The 16,144-nt window shown below is 41.7% G+C and overlaps 1 protein-coding gene across 4 annotated transcripts in view; it reads right to left on the reverse strand.

Moving 5' to 3' along the window:
* Nucleotides 1-5,570: 5,570 nt before the first annotated feature.
* Nucleotides 5,571-16,144, reverse strand: part of HECA (hdc homolog, cell cycle regulator) — a 43,842-nt gene continuing 33,268 nt past the window's right edge. For 2 of the 4 annotated variants that reach the window (XM_070603171.1, XM_070603169.1), the window contains exons 3-4: nt 12,168-12,412; nt 5,571-9,133 (exon numbers count right to left, since the gene is read on the reverse strand). In XM_070603171.1, coding sequence (XP_070459272.1) covers nt 8,969-9,133; nt 12,168-12,412 — 410 coding nt within the window. In that variant the 3' untranslated portion in view covers nt 5,571-8,968. The remainder of the gene's footprint in view (nt 9,134-12,167; nt 12,413-16,144) is intronic. The other 2 variants (XM_070603168.1, XM_070603170.1) reach the window with 1 other exon arrangement.

Raw genomic sequence — 16,144 nt, forward strand, 5'->3', positions numbered from 1 at the left:
GCCCTAACATTAGAAGAATGCTTTCTGGAATAACATACACGATCATAATAAGGCACATGCTCAGCGTGTGCTCCATGCCAGGGATTGCATTACACTATTTACATTATTTCACTTAACCCTTCATAATACCCCTCCCTCCAGGTAGAGACTCTTCATATTTACAGAGGAGGACAGTGTGCAATAGTTTGAGCAATAGAATCTCTCTCAACTGACCTTTACTGAGCCAGTCCAGCAAAAGCACTGATTCTAATTCACTCTAATTCATAAGTGCACGGGGATGAACGCCCTCAGGCCCATGAATGCTGGTGGCCGGTAGCCTCTCTTTATTAGGTAGGGTCTGTGTACAGTTTCCCCCAGCAAAGTAGTGTGCTTACCAAAAAGTAGTCTCTCTGTTCCCCAACTTGTTTATGCCAGTCATATATGTCACTGTAATAACGTAATTTAATAAAAATAGTATATAAACCAATGACATAATTACTAAAAGAAAATACTGTTTCAATAACTCAGTATGATGCTTTGGAAAGATAAGGCAAATCATATACACATAAACATTGTTGAATCAACCAGAGATAAAACAGTAAAAGATGATGGGACAGAAATCCCAAAACTCTGGGGAGTTGTTATATTGATACCGTTTCTCATGTTTCCTTAAGTTCTCACTCCATTTTAAAGAGAATCAAAGAGGAAGTATGCTTAAAGGATGCATCACAAAAGGTGAGTTGTGCAAGAAAGGCAGCACAGTCCTACAGCTGCAGGGATCACACACTAAAACAAAGGGAAGAGCCAAAGCTGTCAAATGAATGTGTGTTCCTGGTTTCAATTTAAATAAAATGTTTATGGTATACAAGTCATCTCTAGTGGGGGTATTTTTTCTGCTTTATGGAGGTATAATTAAGATACAATAAACTACACATACCCAAAGTAAAGAGGAAATTTTGACAACTGTATGTACCTATGAAACCATCACCACAATCAAGATTATGTACACAAGTCACCCCCACAAGTTTCCTCCCTCCCCTTGGCAGTCTTCCTCTCCCCTCTCCGTTACTATCCCTCCGCCCACCCCAGGCAACCACTGATAGATCGCTATAGATGTATTTGCATTTCCTTTCTTTTTTTTTTGAGGAAGATTAGCCCTGAGCTAACTACTATCAGTCCTCCTCTTTTTGCTGAGGAAGCCTGACCCTGAGCTAACATCCGTGCCCGTCTTCCTCTACTTTATACATGGGACGCCTACCACAGCAAGGCATGCCAAGCGGTGCCATGTCCACACCTGGGATCCAAACCAGCGAACCCCGGGCTGCCAAGAAGCGGAATGTGCAAACTTAACCGTTGTGCCCCTGGGCCAGCGCCCTCCGCATTTGCATTTTCTAAAGTTTTACGTAAATGGAATCACACAGTAGGTACTCTTTTGTCCTCTAGCTTCTCACGTCAGTGTATTTTCAGATTCACCCATGTCGTTGCATGTATCAATGGTTTGCTCCTGTTTATTGCTGAGTAGTATTTTACTGTACAGATATTCCACATTTTGTTCATACATTCTCCTGTTGATGGACATCTGCGTTGTTTCCATTTGGGGCTCTTACAAATAAAGCTGCTATCAACATTCATGAACACGTCTGTGTGGACATGCTTTCACTTCTCTTGGGTGAATACAGAGAAGTGGAGTGACTGGGACAGAGGATACGATGTTTAACTTCTCAAAACCTGCCAAACCATTTCCCATCAGCAGTGTACAAGGGTTTGTTACCCCACACCTTTGCCAGTAATTGGTGTTGTCATTTTCAGTCATCCAATGGGTGTTTAGCAGTATTTTGTTGTGGTTTTAATTTGCTTTCCCTAATGATTATATTGAGTATCTTATCATGTATTTGTCAGTTTTTGGGTTTTTTTGGCAGTGCGTTCAAATATTTTGCCCTTTTAAGTGGGTCATCTAGTCTTCGTATTGATACATTTTGGGAGTTCTTCATATGTCTGGATACAAATCCTCTTCTTCCAGTCTGTGGTTTGTCTTTGTATTCTAACAATGTCTTTTAAGAAGTTCTTAATTTTAATAAAATCCAATTGTATCCATTTTTAGACTTTACATTTAGATCTATGATCCACTGTTTTTAATACGGTGTGAGTCTGGACCCAGGTTTGGTTGGTTGGCTTTTGTATATGGACGTCATATGGATGTTCCAGCTCCACATTACATTATCCTTTCTACCCTGAATTCTCTTTACACCTTTATCAGAAATCAACTAACCATATATGTAAGCGTGGGTCTATTTCTGGACTCCATCCTTCCATTGATCAAGTTCCCTATCTCTATGCCAATTGTAGGAAGCTGTTTTTTAAACTAATTTTTTCGATTTACTGACCAGCTCATGTCTGGGTTTGTCAGAGGGCTTTTACCGTATTCCAATGGTTCAGGAACTTGACACAACAGGAAAGCAGGAGAAAGGACAAGGTAGGAGAGAGACAGGCATAAGAGGTAAGAAAAGGATTAGAAAAAGCAGACACTTCTGAAAAATGGCCTTTCTCAACTCTGCCATCACCAAAGACCACCCCCACCTAATATGACTTAGGCTGTTTTTTGAAAGGCTGTCTATAAGATAAACAGCATTTATTAGGTAATAATTCGTGTTCTCATATACTATTCATCAAAGGCATATGCTACTGCCAGTGTTTCTGAGCAGTGTGAGATAACCAAGGTTGCTCTAACTCCTGCCCAAAGTAAACTGACCTTTTAAGTGTCCTGGGCAATGTTATGGTCTCCATTAAGCTTTCTGACGCAGTCACAATAGCTCCCAGCACTGCCACCATCCGCCTCTCTGCCCAAAGCCTCTCTATTTTTAGAGCCATGGGGTCCTGAATCCTCAAACCCTAGCCTGGGGGCTCACTTGCCTTTTTTTTTTTTTTTTTTTTTTAAAGATTGGCACCTGAGCTAATGACTGTTGCCGATCTTTTTTTTTTTTTCTGCTTTTTCTGCCCAAATCCTCCCAGTACATAGTTGTATATGCTTTAGTTGTGCGTCCTTCTAGTTGTGGCATGTGGGACGCCGCCTCAGCATGGCCTGACGAGTGGTGCCATGTCCCTGCCCAGGATCCAAACCAGTGAAACCCTGGGCTGCTGAAGAGGAGCCCTCGAACTTAACCACTCAGCCACGGGCCAGCCCAACCTTTACTTATCAACCACCTGCTGTGTCATCAGAGCTTCAAAAAATACGTGATTTGTTAATGTGATGAAAATAAAGTGTAAGGCATTGATTGCCAGTGCCTGGTTTTGCATTAACTTGGATTATCACTAATTATTAGCTCAAGAGATAGCCCCTAAACCATGAAAAATCTTAATTCTCTGAAAGAAACACATAACTAGCACCTTTTCCCCCTAAGGCTGTGTGGAATTCACATAACCATTGATAGGGTTTAGCAACTCAAAAAGTCTGATATACCAGAGCTTTAGTCAAAATAGTGAGAAACTGAAAATGAAACACTCCAAGAGAAACTGTTTGAAGTTAGCCAAAAAGGAAAACCCTGTCCAAATTAGATGGACTGATACCATCAAATCTGACAGCTTGACGTGTCTGAAACCACAAACATCTCCAAGTTAGATCGCAAAGTGAATAAAATGATGGATTCTTAGCATAGACTGTTAAAAATGTCGCCTTACACTTAGGTCTCTTCAAGCAATGATCTCACTTAAAAGGGAACAGATGTCAAAAAATTAATGCATGAAAAATGAAATAAAATACAAAATTATTGGTTTCAAATATTATTTTCCCCTTTTAGAAAAGTGCTGTTTTTTTCCTGTCTAAAACTAGGGGATCCTTTAAAATCTGCTCGTCAACCCTACACACGGGTCCCAGCAGAGCCTCTCAGAAGGACTTCCATTTTAGCGCCTGTGCTGCTGCAGCGAGGGTCACTCTACCTTTTAACCCTACCGTCCTGTCAAAACCAACCCACAGCTTCCTCTCGGCTGAAAACAAAGAGCCCATCCACGGACCTCATTCTGAGCACTAGGAGAGCGAGTCCATCTAACTCCCAGTTAGCCATTAACTATGTGAACTTACTACGCAGATTTAAGTTCCCTGAGCCTCAGTTTGTTTCTAAAATGAGTACAGCAATCAACGCAATTTAACAAACATACTATGTGAATACAACGAAAAATGTGGTCCTTCCTCTAAATTCTGGCATTCCTAAATTCTGATTGTTATGGCTATGACTTTCCCACTTTCAGGTTTCTGAGGAATGTAATTAGAGAGTTCTAAACCTGATTTGAAGGTATGATCTACATTTCCAATCAGTACCTCAGAAGCACTTGGCACGGTGTCCATCCATCACCAGGAAACGGTGCCATGGTGGCCGATTTCATTTGAACACTGACAAATGTACTCAGTGTTGTTCTACTGAACTCCGTAAGACAAAGTGCTGTGTTTATTTTTATTTTTGCTGTCCCTGAGGCTTAGCAATACCAGATGAGGCTTATAAAGTCACCACCACAATGCTAAAGGTTGCCATTAGATGAAAAATATTCTGTAAAACTGTTATTTCAAACAGTACGTCTGGAAAGCGCTTTACTATCTTCACAGATATTTCACAAACATTAGATAAGGTTTATCCCAGGTGTGGTGAGCTGAGAGAACACAAGAACAAAAGCTCAAGACTAGCATTTTAATTCCAAAATTTAACTCTTTACTAGAGAAAACAGCCTACACAATTAGCAATTGCTGCTAAATTTAAGTCAAAACAATAATAAGATTTAAAGACATGGAAACCACTAAGAACAAATAAGATTTTTCTTTCAATAAACTTAATTCCTATCAATCACTGTTTAACTTTGGTTTTTCTCTTTCTACTAAAGTAGGAACTTTACTTTCCTTATAATTACAAAGGAGTTTTGTTGATATAAATTACAGTTGACAGAAATCACAATGTCCTGAGCCCTTAAGCCTTTAAATAAAATAAAATGTATGTGTCAGAGCCTGTAGTAAATAAGTGGCTTTGAATCTACTGGCAGACTGGACACACATCTCCACATCTTACCCCGTGTCTAATGTTTTGTCGATTTCAATCCATTGGCTGAGACTACCTGAAATAAAGGCGACACACAGATTTGAAAGATAAACTGTACTTGATCACAGTGCCTAAAGTCAGCAAGAAGCTTAATTACAACTCAGTTTTCATTTTGGTATAATGAAGCAGCATATAATCAAGTCTCATCATTATGAAAATTGTTATAGGTCTAGGAACCAAAGAAAACACTCGTAGAACAGCATTATCTATCTTTTCAACAGATTCCCCCATAACCAGCACGGTAACTCTGGACTCCCCACAGGGAAGCAGCCTGGTTCCACAGAATGCTCCTCTGGCTCGTCTGGCTGCAGGGGGTTTGCAGGGGTACGTCCCCCTCCAGCAGCACGAAAGCTCAGCTTTCATTAGCTGCTGCAGTGACTTTGGAACAGCTGCCTGAATGGTGATCAAAGCCTCAGAAACTCTGCTCTACTATCTTTTTGATCAAACAAGCCCAAGCTCAAAAACCTTGAATCCCAACAAAAAATAAAGTGACACAATAAAGAGAGTACAATGTTAGTTTCTGAAATTTTATTATTTTAATACAGACATTTCACAAACAGAAACCTTCTAACACCACACACAATTCCATAACCAAATGTTTCAATTTTATCAACATTCTTTAACTATTTACACTGTTTTCCCTCCACGAAAGTGCAATCCAAGACATCTCGACAAGAAATCTTTACTGACAAGAATATATTTTTGAGCTGGTTTTAATGACGTCCATCCATTTTCTTTTCTTTCAACTACCCGGAATAATAATAAAGTCAACAGGACATTGAGATGAGCTGGTTTAGGCAGCGTCCTAGCAGAGGAATCAAAACCCCGAAGAGCACTTTCTCCTCAGCTCCTCTCCAACCTCCAACGAAAACGACCAAGGCTGCTACCACGAGACCGAAGAGAAAAGCAAACTGGAGCCACCAACTGGGCTCAGGAGAACAGACGATGTCAAGCACTGGTCTCACAGGACAAAACCAAAGATTTCAGCAAGTTAGTTTCGGTGATCTACTAAGTTATGCATCAGTATATGTTTGTTTCAGGGTTTAAACACCTAATAATATTCTTTCCTGATGCGTTAACTTCCCCCAAACAGATATGAAAATACTTTTTACTCCAAAAACGAACTTCTTTTACAAAAACTGGAAATTAGAGACTATTTTGGGAAAGCTCTTTCTTAATTAGAATGGGATAATTCACCCCACTCCCCACTGTCATGGCCAATGTCTCTCTCTTAAGGGCTAAATCCAGTCTATCAACTGCTTCAGATGCAACCAGAAGAGTGGAGAGCTGAGCTGGTCTAAAGAGAAAATGACAAGACTGTCAGAAAGTCTTCTCACTAAACTAAAGCATATAGTTTTGTTTGTTCAAGTTATGTAACTCCTTAAAATAAATGATAAAAAAAGTTAGAGATGAAAAATCACATTGACATTACTAGTCACTTATGAGTGGTTCATATTATTGAACACTGCTCATCAGAAAATAGATCTCTTGGGTGACTAATATCCAAACCACATCACAAATAATTTTCTTTTTTGACATATTCCAATTCCCATTAAGGTACTCAGAGCTAAGTACTTTGAGAAAACCATGAGGAAAATATTAAGGTCATCAGATTTCCAAAATAAGATTTATTCTTCACATTGTTGCACACTCAACTATATTTTATTCTAAGATCAGCCAAATTATCCCTTTTAGATGAGAATGCAATGCCTTAAAGGCAAAAGATATCCTCAGATATGATACCCAGGTCTCTCCTTTTACATAACTGCAGCATCCAGAGAATCCTAATTTTATCATTAAAATAAAGGCCAAAAGCAAATTTCACCCAATTACAGTGAAATCTCATCATATTTACTTTTCAGGGAATAGCAAACAATACAAGTAGAAAATACTAAACGCATCATACACAACACTCACAGCGGTTTTAGACTGAGGAGCTTGCTGAATGAGATCTTTGTGGAAACTTTAAGTATGAGGACAACAATATTAGCAGGCTTCTCTATAAAAATTTAGGCAGGTTAAAGAACAGCATTACAAATATTTTAATATTCATTTTAAATTCAGAAATAAAATCCTAATGGTACTCTGAAGACAAGAGAAACTTACCAATTTTTATACTTGGGTACATGAGAGAATCAACAGGGAAACAATTCAATTACAGCATTGTGTATTACAGACAAATGTGCAAGGGTCATGTCCATGGAGCTCTTTCAGTTGCATCAAATATTGTCAGACCAATAATGACTGTCTGCTTCTTCCAGGCACTGAGCATTGCCCTCACTGTGAAATATTTTTCAGATCATCAAACACCAAACTAGATGTGGTAAACTGAATTACAACCATCCAAACTGAAAGATGAAGCATATTAGTCAACAATACTGGTTCTTTAGTGCTGTGTTGCTTCAAACAAAACAGCTAACAGTTCATGTAGCAGAACTGAAACTCACGTGCAATAATGCCTAAACACTTCTGAGAGGAAAAACAACTGTTTTTCCGAGAAAAAAAATTACATAAACAAAATGAGCAATATAAAATGTTCACATAACCCCAAATTTGGCTACCCATAATTATATTTGCAGCATTCTTTTGGCACATATGCATATTATACTTGAAATTATCAAATTCATTTTTGAGAAATCATATTCCAACTCCAATTCTATAAGGTATGGGGTGTCAATCTATTAAAATCCTCAAGATCTAATGAACAGAAGGCTGTATTTTGGAAGCCCAATGCTCTGGCTAATACAGTTACATAAATTATCATCTTGTTTCACCAATGGTAACGTACCATGGGGATCTTTAAAATGATCTATTTTCAAACATATTGTTATACATTGCAATCAGTGATTTTCCAAAATGAATACACTTAAAAAGAAAATATTAAAATTATTCTTTTCTTCATATCCTCACAAACAATATTTTCCTTTCCTTCCCAGGGTCAAATCATAAGATTTTGGAAACTCAATATTAAATGGGTAAAATGTGGCTGTGAGCAATTTTGGGGAAGATAACGATGGCAATGACTGTTCTGAAACTCCCCAGTTAGGGTCTGTGCTGTGAGTACTGCCCGGGAGGAGTTCACAGGGCACTTCAACAGTGCAATCTATATAAATCAGTACCGCCCAAATCGAGTCATTCCCGATCTTCCTTAAGAGCTAAGGAGACCAACTTCAGACTCAATTCAAATGACGGGGGTCTGCGCTTTTGCCCTCTTGAGTCAGTGTCACCATTTCCACATTCATTTAGTATATTCTCTCTGTTCTAGGGTGGCTTAGCTACAGATATTTGCAACACCAATAGCTTTCGTATATCTTATAATTTGGATATTATTTTCAGTATGAAAACAGACAAACTACAACAGTGACAGAAACAGCACTCGTGTCCACTCAAATAACCTGTCTGTGAGGGTAAACTGCAGGACAGTGCGTGCGGCCGAACGCCACAACAGGCCAGACTAACACCGTCAGCTCTCCAGGCACAGGCTTACATTCATGTGTCACATGGTTTTCCAAGGCCCAGAGAAGATCTAGAAGTGGGTCTTCAGACGGTTAGCACTTCAGTAAAAGCTTCCTCGCACTCCTACCATGCTCTTAGTTTATAGCCACGTAATCCCTTCCTCAACTCACCCCATCCCCCCATCACCTTCAAAGCTGCCTGAGAGACTGACTCTCAGGGATACCGAACTGCTACCCCAGACTCACAGGGGACCCATTTGGGCTCTGGTCAGGACCACGGACTGACACTCAGGAGTCAAGAGAGGGCAAGGGGCAGCCCCATTTTAGTGGCACACACACAAAGGAACTCTCTGTTAAATTAGAAAAGAAATTAATGTCACAGAATGTTTCCCTATAAAAGATATGTAATAAAGTAATAATATCAATAAAATAGCTATTACTAAAGCAAAGCTTTCATCAATAAGCTTCAAGAACTTTGAAGGAAGAAAATGGCTTCACGAAATGGTAGTCCAGGTTCCCACAGTGTGGACACTGCTGGACGTTGCTGTACTCGGAGAAGTACTGCATCCCGATCCGCACGTCGATCACGGGCTTCCCGCAGTGCTTGCAGTTCAGGCGGGCCTGGGGGAACACGGACACCGTCAGCCACCACCCTTCTGCCCCACAACACTATCAAAGTCACCCCAACCAAAATGCCAGTCTGTCACTTCTGGAGAACTGATAAGAGTTTAGCGAAGAGTCCCCTTTATTACCAAAAACAGGGTATGCAAGGCACAAGATGTACATTCCAGGATGCAGGATGAGTCTGCAAGACTGACAACTCCTAATTTCTCTTCTGATACGTAGCTCCACTAGTAGTTTCATCTACTGGTAAGAAGAAAATTCTAAACTTGTAAACTTCTCCACTAAAGTCCCCCTAACAATTGGAAACCCCTTCCCCCTGGATTTTAAAGAGTGGCTGAAGCTGATGTCCCTCACCCAAACCTGCAGGAAACTTTTTTGAAGATTCTGAGGTTATTTTAAAAATTCATTTTTCACTCTACTCCTTACTACACTTGTGTTTTCTTTGATGTAAAAATAAAATTTGCCTAAAATATTCTAGTAAAATTAATAATCCAGGAAGAAGTGCTATGTTTACCCTGAGGCTTCTGGACCCACTAGCAGATTCTATCTTCATTCATGCCTGGCCTTTCTCTCACAGCACAATATTAAGCTTGGAGCAATAAGCCCCAAGACTGAAGTAAATAACCAGAAATTATAAATACAGCAGACTCTCAATTTAGATTCATTCTAAAAATGTATTGGGAAGTATAATCCCATTTCGTCCTCAAAACACTCCTCTGAGGTAGGCAGTAGCATGTGACTTTTAGATGATGAAACTGAGGCACCTGGTGAGAAAGGAGCATGCCCAAGACCACAGGTCAGGAAGCAGAAAGGCTGCAATTTGGACCAAAGGAGCTTCCCCAGGGCCAAACTCAGTTATTGCATGGACAACCTTTCTGTAACTGGAAAGAAACATCCTTTAACAGACTGATCTTTCTGAGCAAAGCTCTCTCTTTATCCTGTTATTCGTTTCTCCTAACTAACGACTGGTTATTGTAGACTCTTCTTATTCCTTGGTGGTGTCTAACCCTAACCCTACACAGTGAATATAGTTAAATGACTTTTTTTTTAAAACTAAACAGTAATCAAATATGTTTTCCATTTCAGTAGAGGATCAGAAAATAAAGGTCTGGGCTTCAACTGTTTTAAGGAAGAAATATACAGTATGGCAATAGGCTGAGTGTGGCAGGACGACATTCTGCTTTCCTACCTAAAGACAGCAAATAATCCCACCATCTGTCAGTGCCGTAGCAGAAAGAACACCAGACTGGGAGGCAACAGGCTTTACTCATGGCTGTGACACATCTGTGTGGACATGGTAAACACTGCAATGATTTAGGCCTCTGTTGTACGTGGGAAATAAGGAGCTGGACTAGATCTCCAGGGCCTTTCTGGTGCTCACAGTCTATGAGGGACAGACCCAAACATTCTCCTACTTCCTCATTTCTCTAAAAGATAACTGTTTGTGGTGTGTGTGCAAAGGGAGGGAACCATTTCGTTTCATTTCTCTCATCTCAAGAGCTGGCATTAAGGGACAGTGCATATTATAAAATGCTCCAGTGAGGGGGCTGGCCCCATGGCCGAGTGGTTAAGTTTGCATGCTTCGCTTCAGCAGCCCAGGGTTTCATCGGTTTGGATCCTGGGCGTGGACACGGCACCACTCATCAGGCCATGCTGAGGCAGTGTCCCACACAGCACAACCAGAAGGACCTACAACTAGAATATACAACTACATACTGGGGGGGCTTTGGGGAGAAGGAGGAGGAAAAGAAAAAAAGGAAGACTGGCAACAGATGTTAGCTCAAGTGCCAATCTAAAGAAAAAGAAAAATGCTACAGTGAGTAACTAAAAGACTATGATATCTCATTTCCAGGGCTAAGTTTAAAAAAGGGAATGTGGTCCATATATTAGAACAGCATAAAAGTTGTCAATCCTATAGCATTAAACGGCAGGCTACGAAGGACCACTGCAGGGTCTCGGGGCCATAATCCTCTTCTGAGATCATTAATATAGACGAAATAGAGCTGAAATACTGACTCTGCCCACCTTTTAATTCAACCGACAGTTATCTTCTGAATAAACTGCTAATAGAAGGATATTCTCTTTATAAAAGTCAAACCATAATGCTAAAGATACAAAACTGGAGTAACTAATGAAGTGTTTGTCAGTTACTTATATTAAAAGCCGGGCTTGGTCACTAAAGAGTGAAGGGAAATCTCTCTCTTACCCATGAAAATCAGGGAATTACAGAACAAGTGATTTCCTTTCCCCAAGCCGTGGAAATAAACCGAGACATTTCCAAGGATTTTGGTTTTTCTCCTGTGTTTCTGTGGACTTATGTGACATGCCTTCTCGCGTCACGCTTCCCTTGCCTCCTGAGGGCAGCTAGCATTCAGAGGCTCTCCTAGCATCGGAGAACGCCTCCTGTCACAGGGATTTGGGGACTGCAGCTCTCTCGCGTCAATCACAAGCACCTCACACGGCAGGCCGTGCTGGGCAATTGCACTGTCCCTCAGAAAGGAAGCAAAAAGAAAATCCTGGCTATTAAAGAAAGTAAAACCTTATTCTTCCCTTTAAATAATAACTTTTTCTTACTAACAACTTAGTATATATTAACCATATAAAACATTAGAAAATATAAGCAAGCAAAAAGAAAACTAAAGGAGCCACTCAGCATCCCTCCATCCAGAAACCAGCTCTGGGAACAGCCTGGCAGGTCCCTTTCATGTCCACTTTTTACAAGCGGAAGCATACTATTACGCCATTTATAACCTAGTTTTTTGACTTAAAATGCTGAAAATAGTTCCAAAATAGTTATACATTCATTATTCTACACTACTTCTTTTTAAGGACTGCATAGTATTCCCATAACAGCTGCACCATCATTGCTAGACCCTGGGGGAGTTTTACGACTGATCCTTACTGCAGCATCTTCTCTGTGCCCTCATCCTCCCCACAGCAGGACCACAGTTCTGCCTCTAGCTCTTCCACACTCACTTGGGGACAGAAGCCAGGGATCACCCACTGCTCATTCCAGGGGGTCAATACCAACCTGACAGCATGGAGAGGCAGCCAGGATGTCATAGGTGTACATGGTGCCCAGCTGGTGCCAGCTGCCGTCCCACCGTGACTTACACTTGATGCAGATGATCTTGTGAACCCCTTCCAGGCAGTCCACGCACACCGCGTACAGGTGCATGAGTCTCCCTGTGCACAGAAGACACACGCTGAGAGTGCTCATCAAGGAAATCACCTTTCGTCTCCAAAGGCAATACAGAAATGGCTCATCTATCAATTCTAAGAAAACATTTTATCATTTGGATAAATACAAAAAGCAAAATAGATGATATTTATCACATATCCCCCACCTATCCTTTTAGAATAATGATGAATTACTAACTATTGTTAACAGGACGTGTACTCTAAGTTCAGTCTTACTAAACAATTCCCTCAGTTCACTTCTCTAACATGAGCAGCCAGGTTTATAGTGGGCGTCCAAGTGGCCAAGCCACAGGAGCTCAAAACCAGCCTGTGAGATGCCGGACTTCTGCTCAGAAGTCTCTGTGTGGTACAGTGAGACTGAAACAGCAATGCTGGTCCGCAGTCACCGGCTCTCAGCCACCGACAAGTCCCATCAAAAAGAAGTCAAAAGTCTGTCTTGGTATTGGTGGCCCAGAATTATACCACAGCCAAAACTACTAGGTTAACTGTCCTGGTCTCTAAAATTGCTCAGCCATTACCACATCTAATTTAGGAGCCAGAATTATAACTTACTTGTAAGTGGTTTTTTAAAAGGAGTTCAATGTCTTGTTATTTACTGCGCTCCTAAAAGTCATAACGCATTCCTCCATTATTTATCAAGATCTAATGCTTGTCAAGGAAAGATGTGTCCCTACTTTATATGGAAGGGTTAGGGTTCAAACAATCGGGAAAGAGTGGGAATGTACAGGATCAGCCTGGGCAATGCGTAACAGCAACAATGCCCTCTGTGCGGAGATCAGGGACCTCCACTGTGCTAACACCGTCGTCAGAACACACACTCCTCAGGGGCTTCTTACTCAGAAGGTGCTGTCCGCTGCCATTCGCCAGGCCATGGCTCTTTACCTTTCAGTGGTAAGGACCAGCCTGCTCCGTACAGTGAAAAGCGGTACACAGTACTTAGAGGGAAATCTTTTATTGCATTTGCTCACAAGACTCTCTCCCCATCCCTGAGGGCAGGAACCATGTCTTATTCATCCTCGTAGGCTGAGTGTCTAGCACAATGGCTGCCACATGGAAAGCACTCCATACTGTATGTTGGATGAATGGATGGGGCATGTTAACAGCCAAAGACACTGGGGGCCTCTATGTCAAAAATGGGATAGGTGACAAGAGCTTCTTGTGGTACTGCCCACCTCTGCTCTAGGGCACTGAAATAAAAAGGTCTCACATGCCAGGCCCACTCAGAGTGGCCGGGTGTGTTTCAGGATGTCAGCCCAAGCATCCAGGAGCCACGGGATTTCCAGGGGCTTCATTTCCTAGACTGACTTGCTGCAAATCTCAAACATTCAAAGACATCTGTGCGCCGGCTAGGAACGGCAGGGGCAGGGACAGACACAGAGTGTCAGGTGTTGGCAGCAATGACCACGACGACGAAGTTGACAGGGAACTCTAACTGTGTGCTTGCCAAGGGTCTGGCACTGTGCTATGAGGCTACGTGAATCCCTTCAGGAACCCTCACAGTAACACTATGCAGGAGGCATTCTTGTTATTCCCATTGCAGCTAGGAGGAACTGAGGCTGAGGGAGCTGGAGTCGCTTGCCCAAGTTGAAAAAGACAGCAAGTACAAAATGCAGACGTAACTTCATGTCTGTCTGACTCTTCACCACCAGGCACACTCATGGGAACTCCTGGCCTGGACTGAGTCTCTAGACTGGTTTCATTACTATTACACAAGGTCCTAAACACAGAGATTTTTAAATTTATAAACTCTAGGGTTGTGAGTTCAAACAAAAAGTAGATTCCCAAGAGAATGGTCACCTGTGGTTCTAAGTGGTAAAGAAGCCTAATAAGAACTTCCCAATTAGATCAATCTTAACAAATTATTAAAACCAAACAAAAACATCTTCTCTGAGGAGGAGTCAGAGAGCAGAGGCTGGAAGTGGAGGCCGGGGAGGCTGTGAGGGGTGGACGGCAGGGCTGGGCGTAACCATCCCCACAGTCCACCACTGGAAGTCACTGGCTGTTCCAGCAGCAATGTGAGCAGCTTCAGCTGGGATGCTGGCCTGGAACACGGCCTTTCTACTGGAGCTGAAAATGCTTTACAGAAAACCTGGCTGGGACACTGTGATGAAAGAAATGATTTATACTGGCTTGCTAGAAAAAAGATTGCATGGACTTCTCTGAGCTGTGGCAATATAAACACTGATGCACGTCAAGGCCCTGCCTGTGGCACGCACTTGTCTGACACTCGATAAAACACTCTGATCTTCAGATTTTATCATCAACAGCTAAACTTCTCGAGACCTCCGCAGTGCATGCCTAACACATCCACTATCTCTTCAGGGATGCATATGCACTTGTGTACACACACAGTTCTCAGGCCCTTCCAACTTTCATCTCTCTCCACCTTCTCCAGCCATCCCTTCAAGATGTGGTCTTGGGCTCCGCCACACACTTCCTTTTCCTTCTCCTCTCCCCCCATTCAGGAGCTCTCCCACTCTCAAGATTTTAACCATCACTGCTATAAAACAGGATTTCAATGTTCATCCCAAATGCTCATCTCCAACAGCTTGCAAGACACCTCCACACAAAAGTCTCAACATCCTTCAAACCCAACACACATCAATGCCCTCATCTTTTGTGCCCTGAGATTAGGTCCCTTTCCCAACTTTCTCTACTCCTGTTTGTGACAGCATCATTTATCTATCTGGTCTAGAAGCAAGTGAGTCAACAAGGACACATCTCCATCCTGTACAGTCAAGCGGTCCCCAAGGCCGTAATCTTTCCTTTAAAATAATCTCTTGCAGATATTCCCATCTCTCAGTTCCCACTATTATCACACAGCAGTCTCTCACCTCCTTCTGTCTACATTAGGGATGTAAGTCCCAACTCTCTGTACGTAGGTTCCACCCCTTTCAAACAACTTTTCTCCCAAGTAATCATCTGCTTTAAAATGTTTTTAAAACCCTCCAATTCATAAAAAACATGGCAAAGCTCCTTATTATGGCTTGAGAAGACACCCACAGCCTGTTCTCACCTACCCTACTTCTCTTCCACCCTAGAGCTCTGCTCCACCACACGGTTCTCTCACTGTCTCCTGGCTTGTTTGAGCCACCATTCCTTTGCTCACATAGCTCCCTCCCCTCATCAATAAAGACCTGATGTGGCTCGACCTCTGCTTATCAAAATCTAGCCCACCTTTGGACATCTGCCTTCACGTTGCCTCCTTTGACCACCCAGGCCAAAGCGGCCCTTTCCTCTTTGGAAATTGTAGGATACAATTAATGTACATAATAATATCCAGGAGTTACTAATTCTATAGGTGGTACTAGTACTTTGGCCTGACAGTTACATTTGTATAAAAGCATCTTACATCCTAAAATTATAAACTGATGATAGGCAAGGAGTGATAGTACCCTGCACATGTACGAAATTCATAAGTTTGACTGGTTGATGAATAGATTGAATGAAAAGAATTTGTCCATCATGAATAGAAAAAGAACAGCACCACTCTTATGTAGCCGATACCCTTGTACACTCATTCATCTTCACAAAGAATATTTCCAGTCTTACAATGGTGAAGTAAAGGTGTTTCCACCTACTTCCCTTTAAAATGTCCCCAAACAGTATAAAGAACAAAAAACACACAACTCCATCTTTCATGAAACTATGAGGTACCTGCAACCCTGAACCAAAATACGAGGTCAGACATCAGATGGAGGAATGGTAAACGGTTTAGCTCTGAGACTGGACACAAGCACTGGACACAAGGGGAGAGTGAGATGAGGTGCTGAAAGTGAGATGGAGGCAGTACAAGTAACCCTATAT

The sequence above is a fragment of the Equus przewalskii genome, chromosome 32 (assembly GCF_037783145.1).
Source record: "Equus przewalskii isolate Varuska chromosome 32, EquPr2, whole genome shotgun sequence".
Taxonomy (NCBI): Eukaryota; Metazoa; Chordata; class Mammalia; order Perissodactyla; family Equidae; genus Equus; species Equus przewalskii.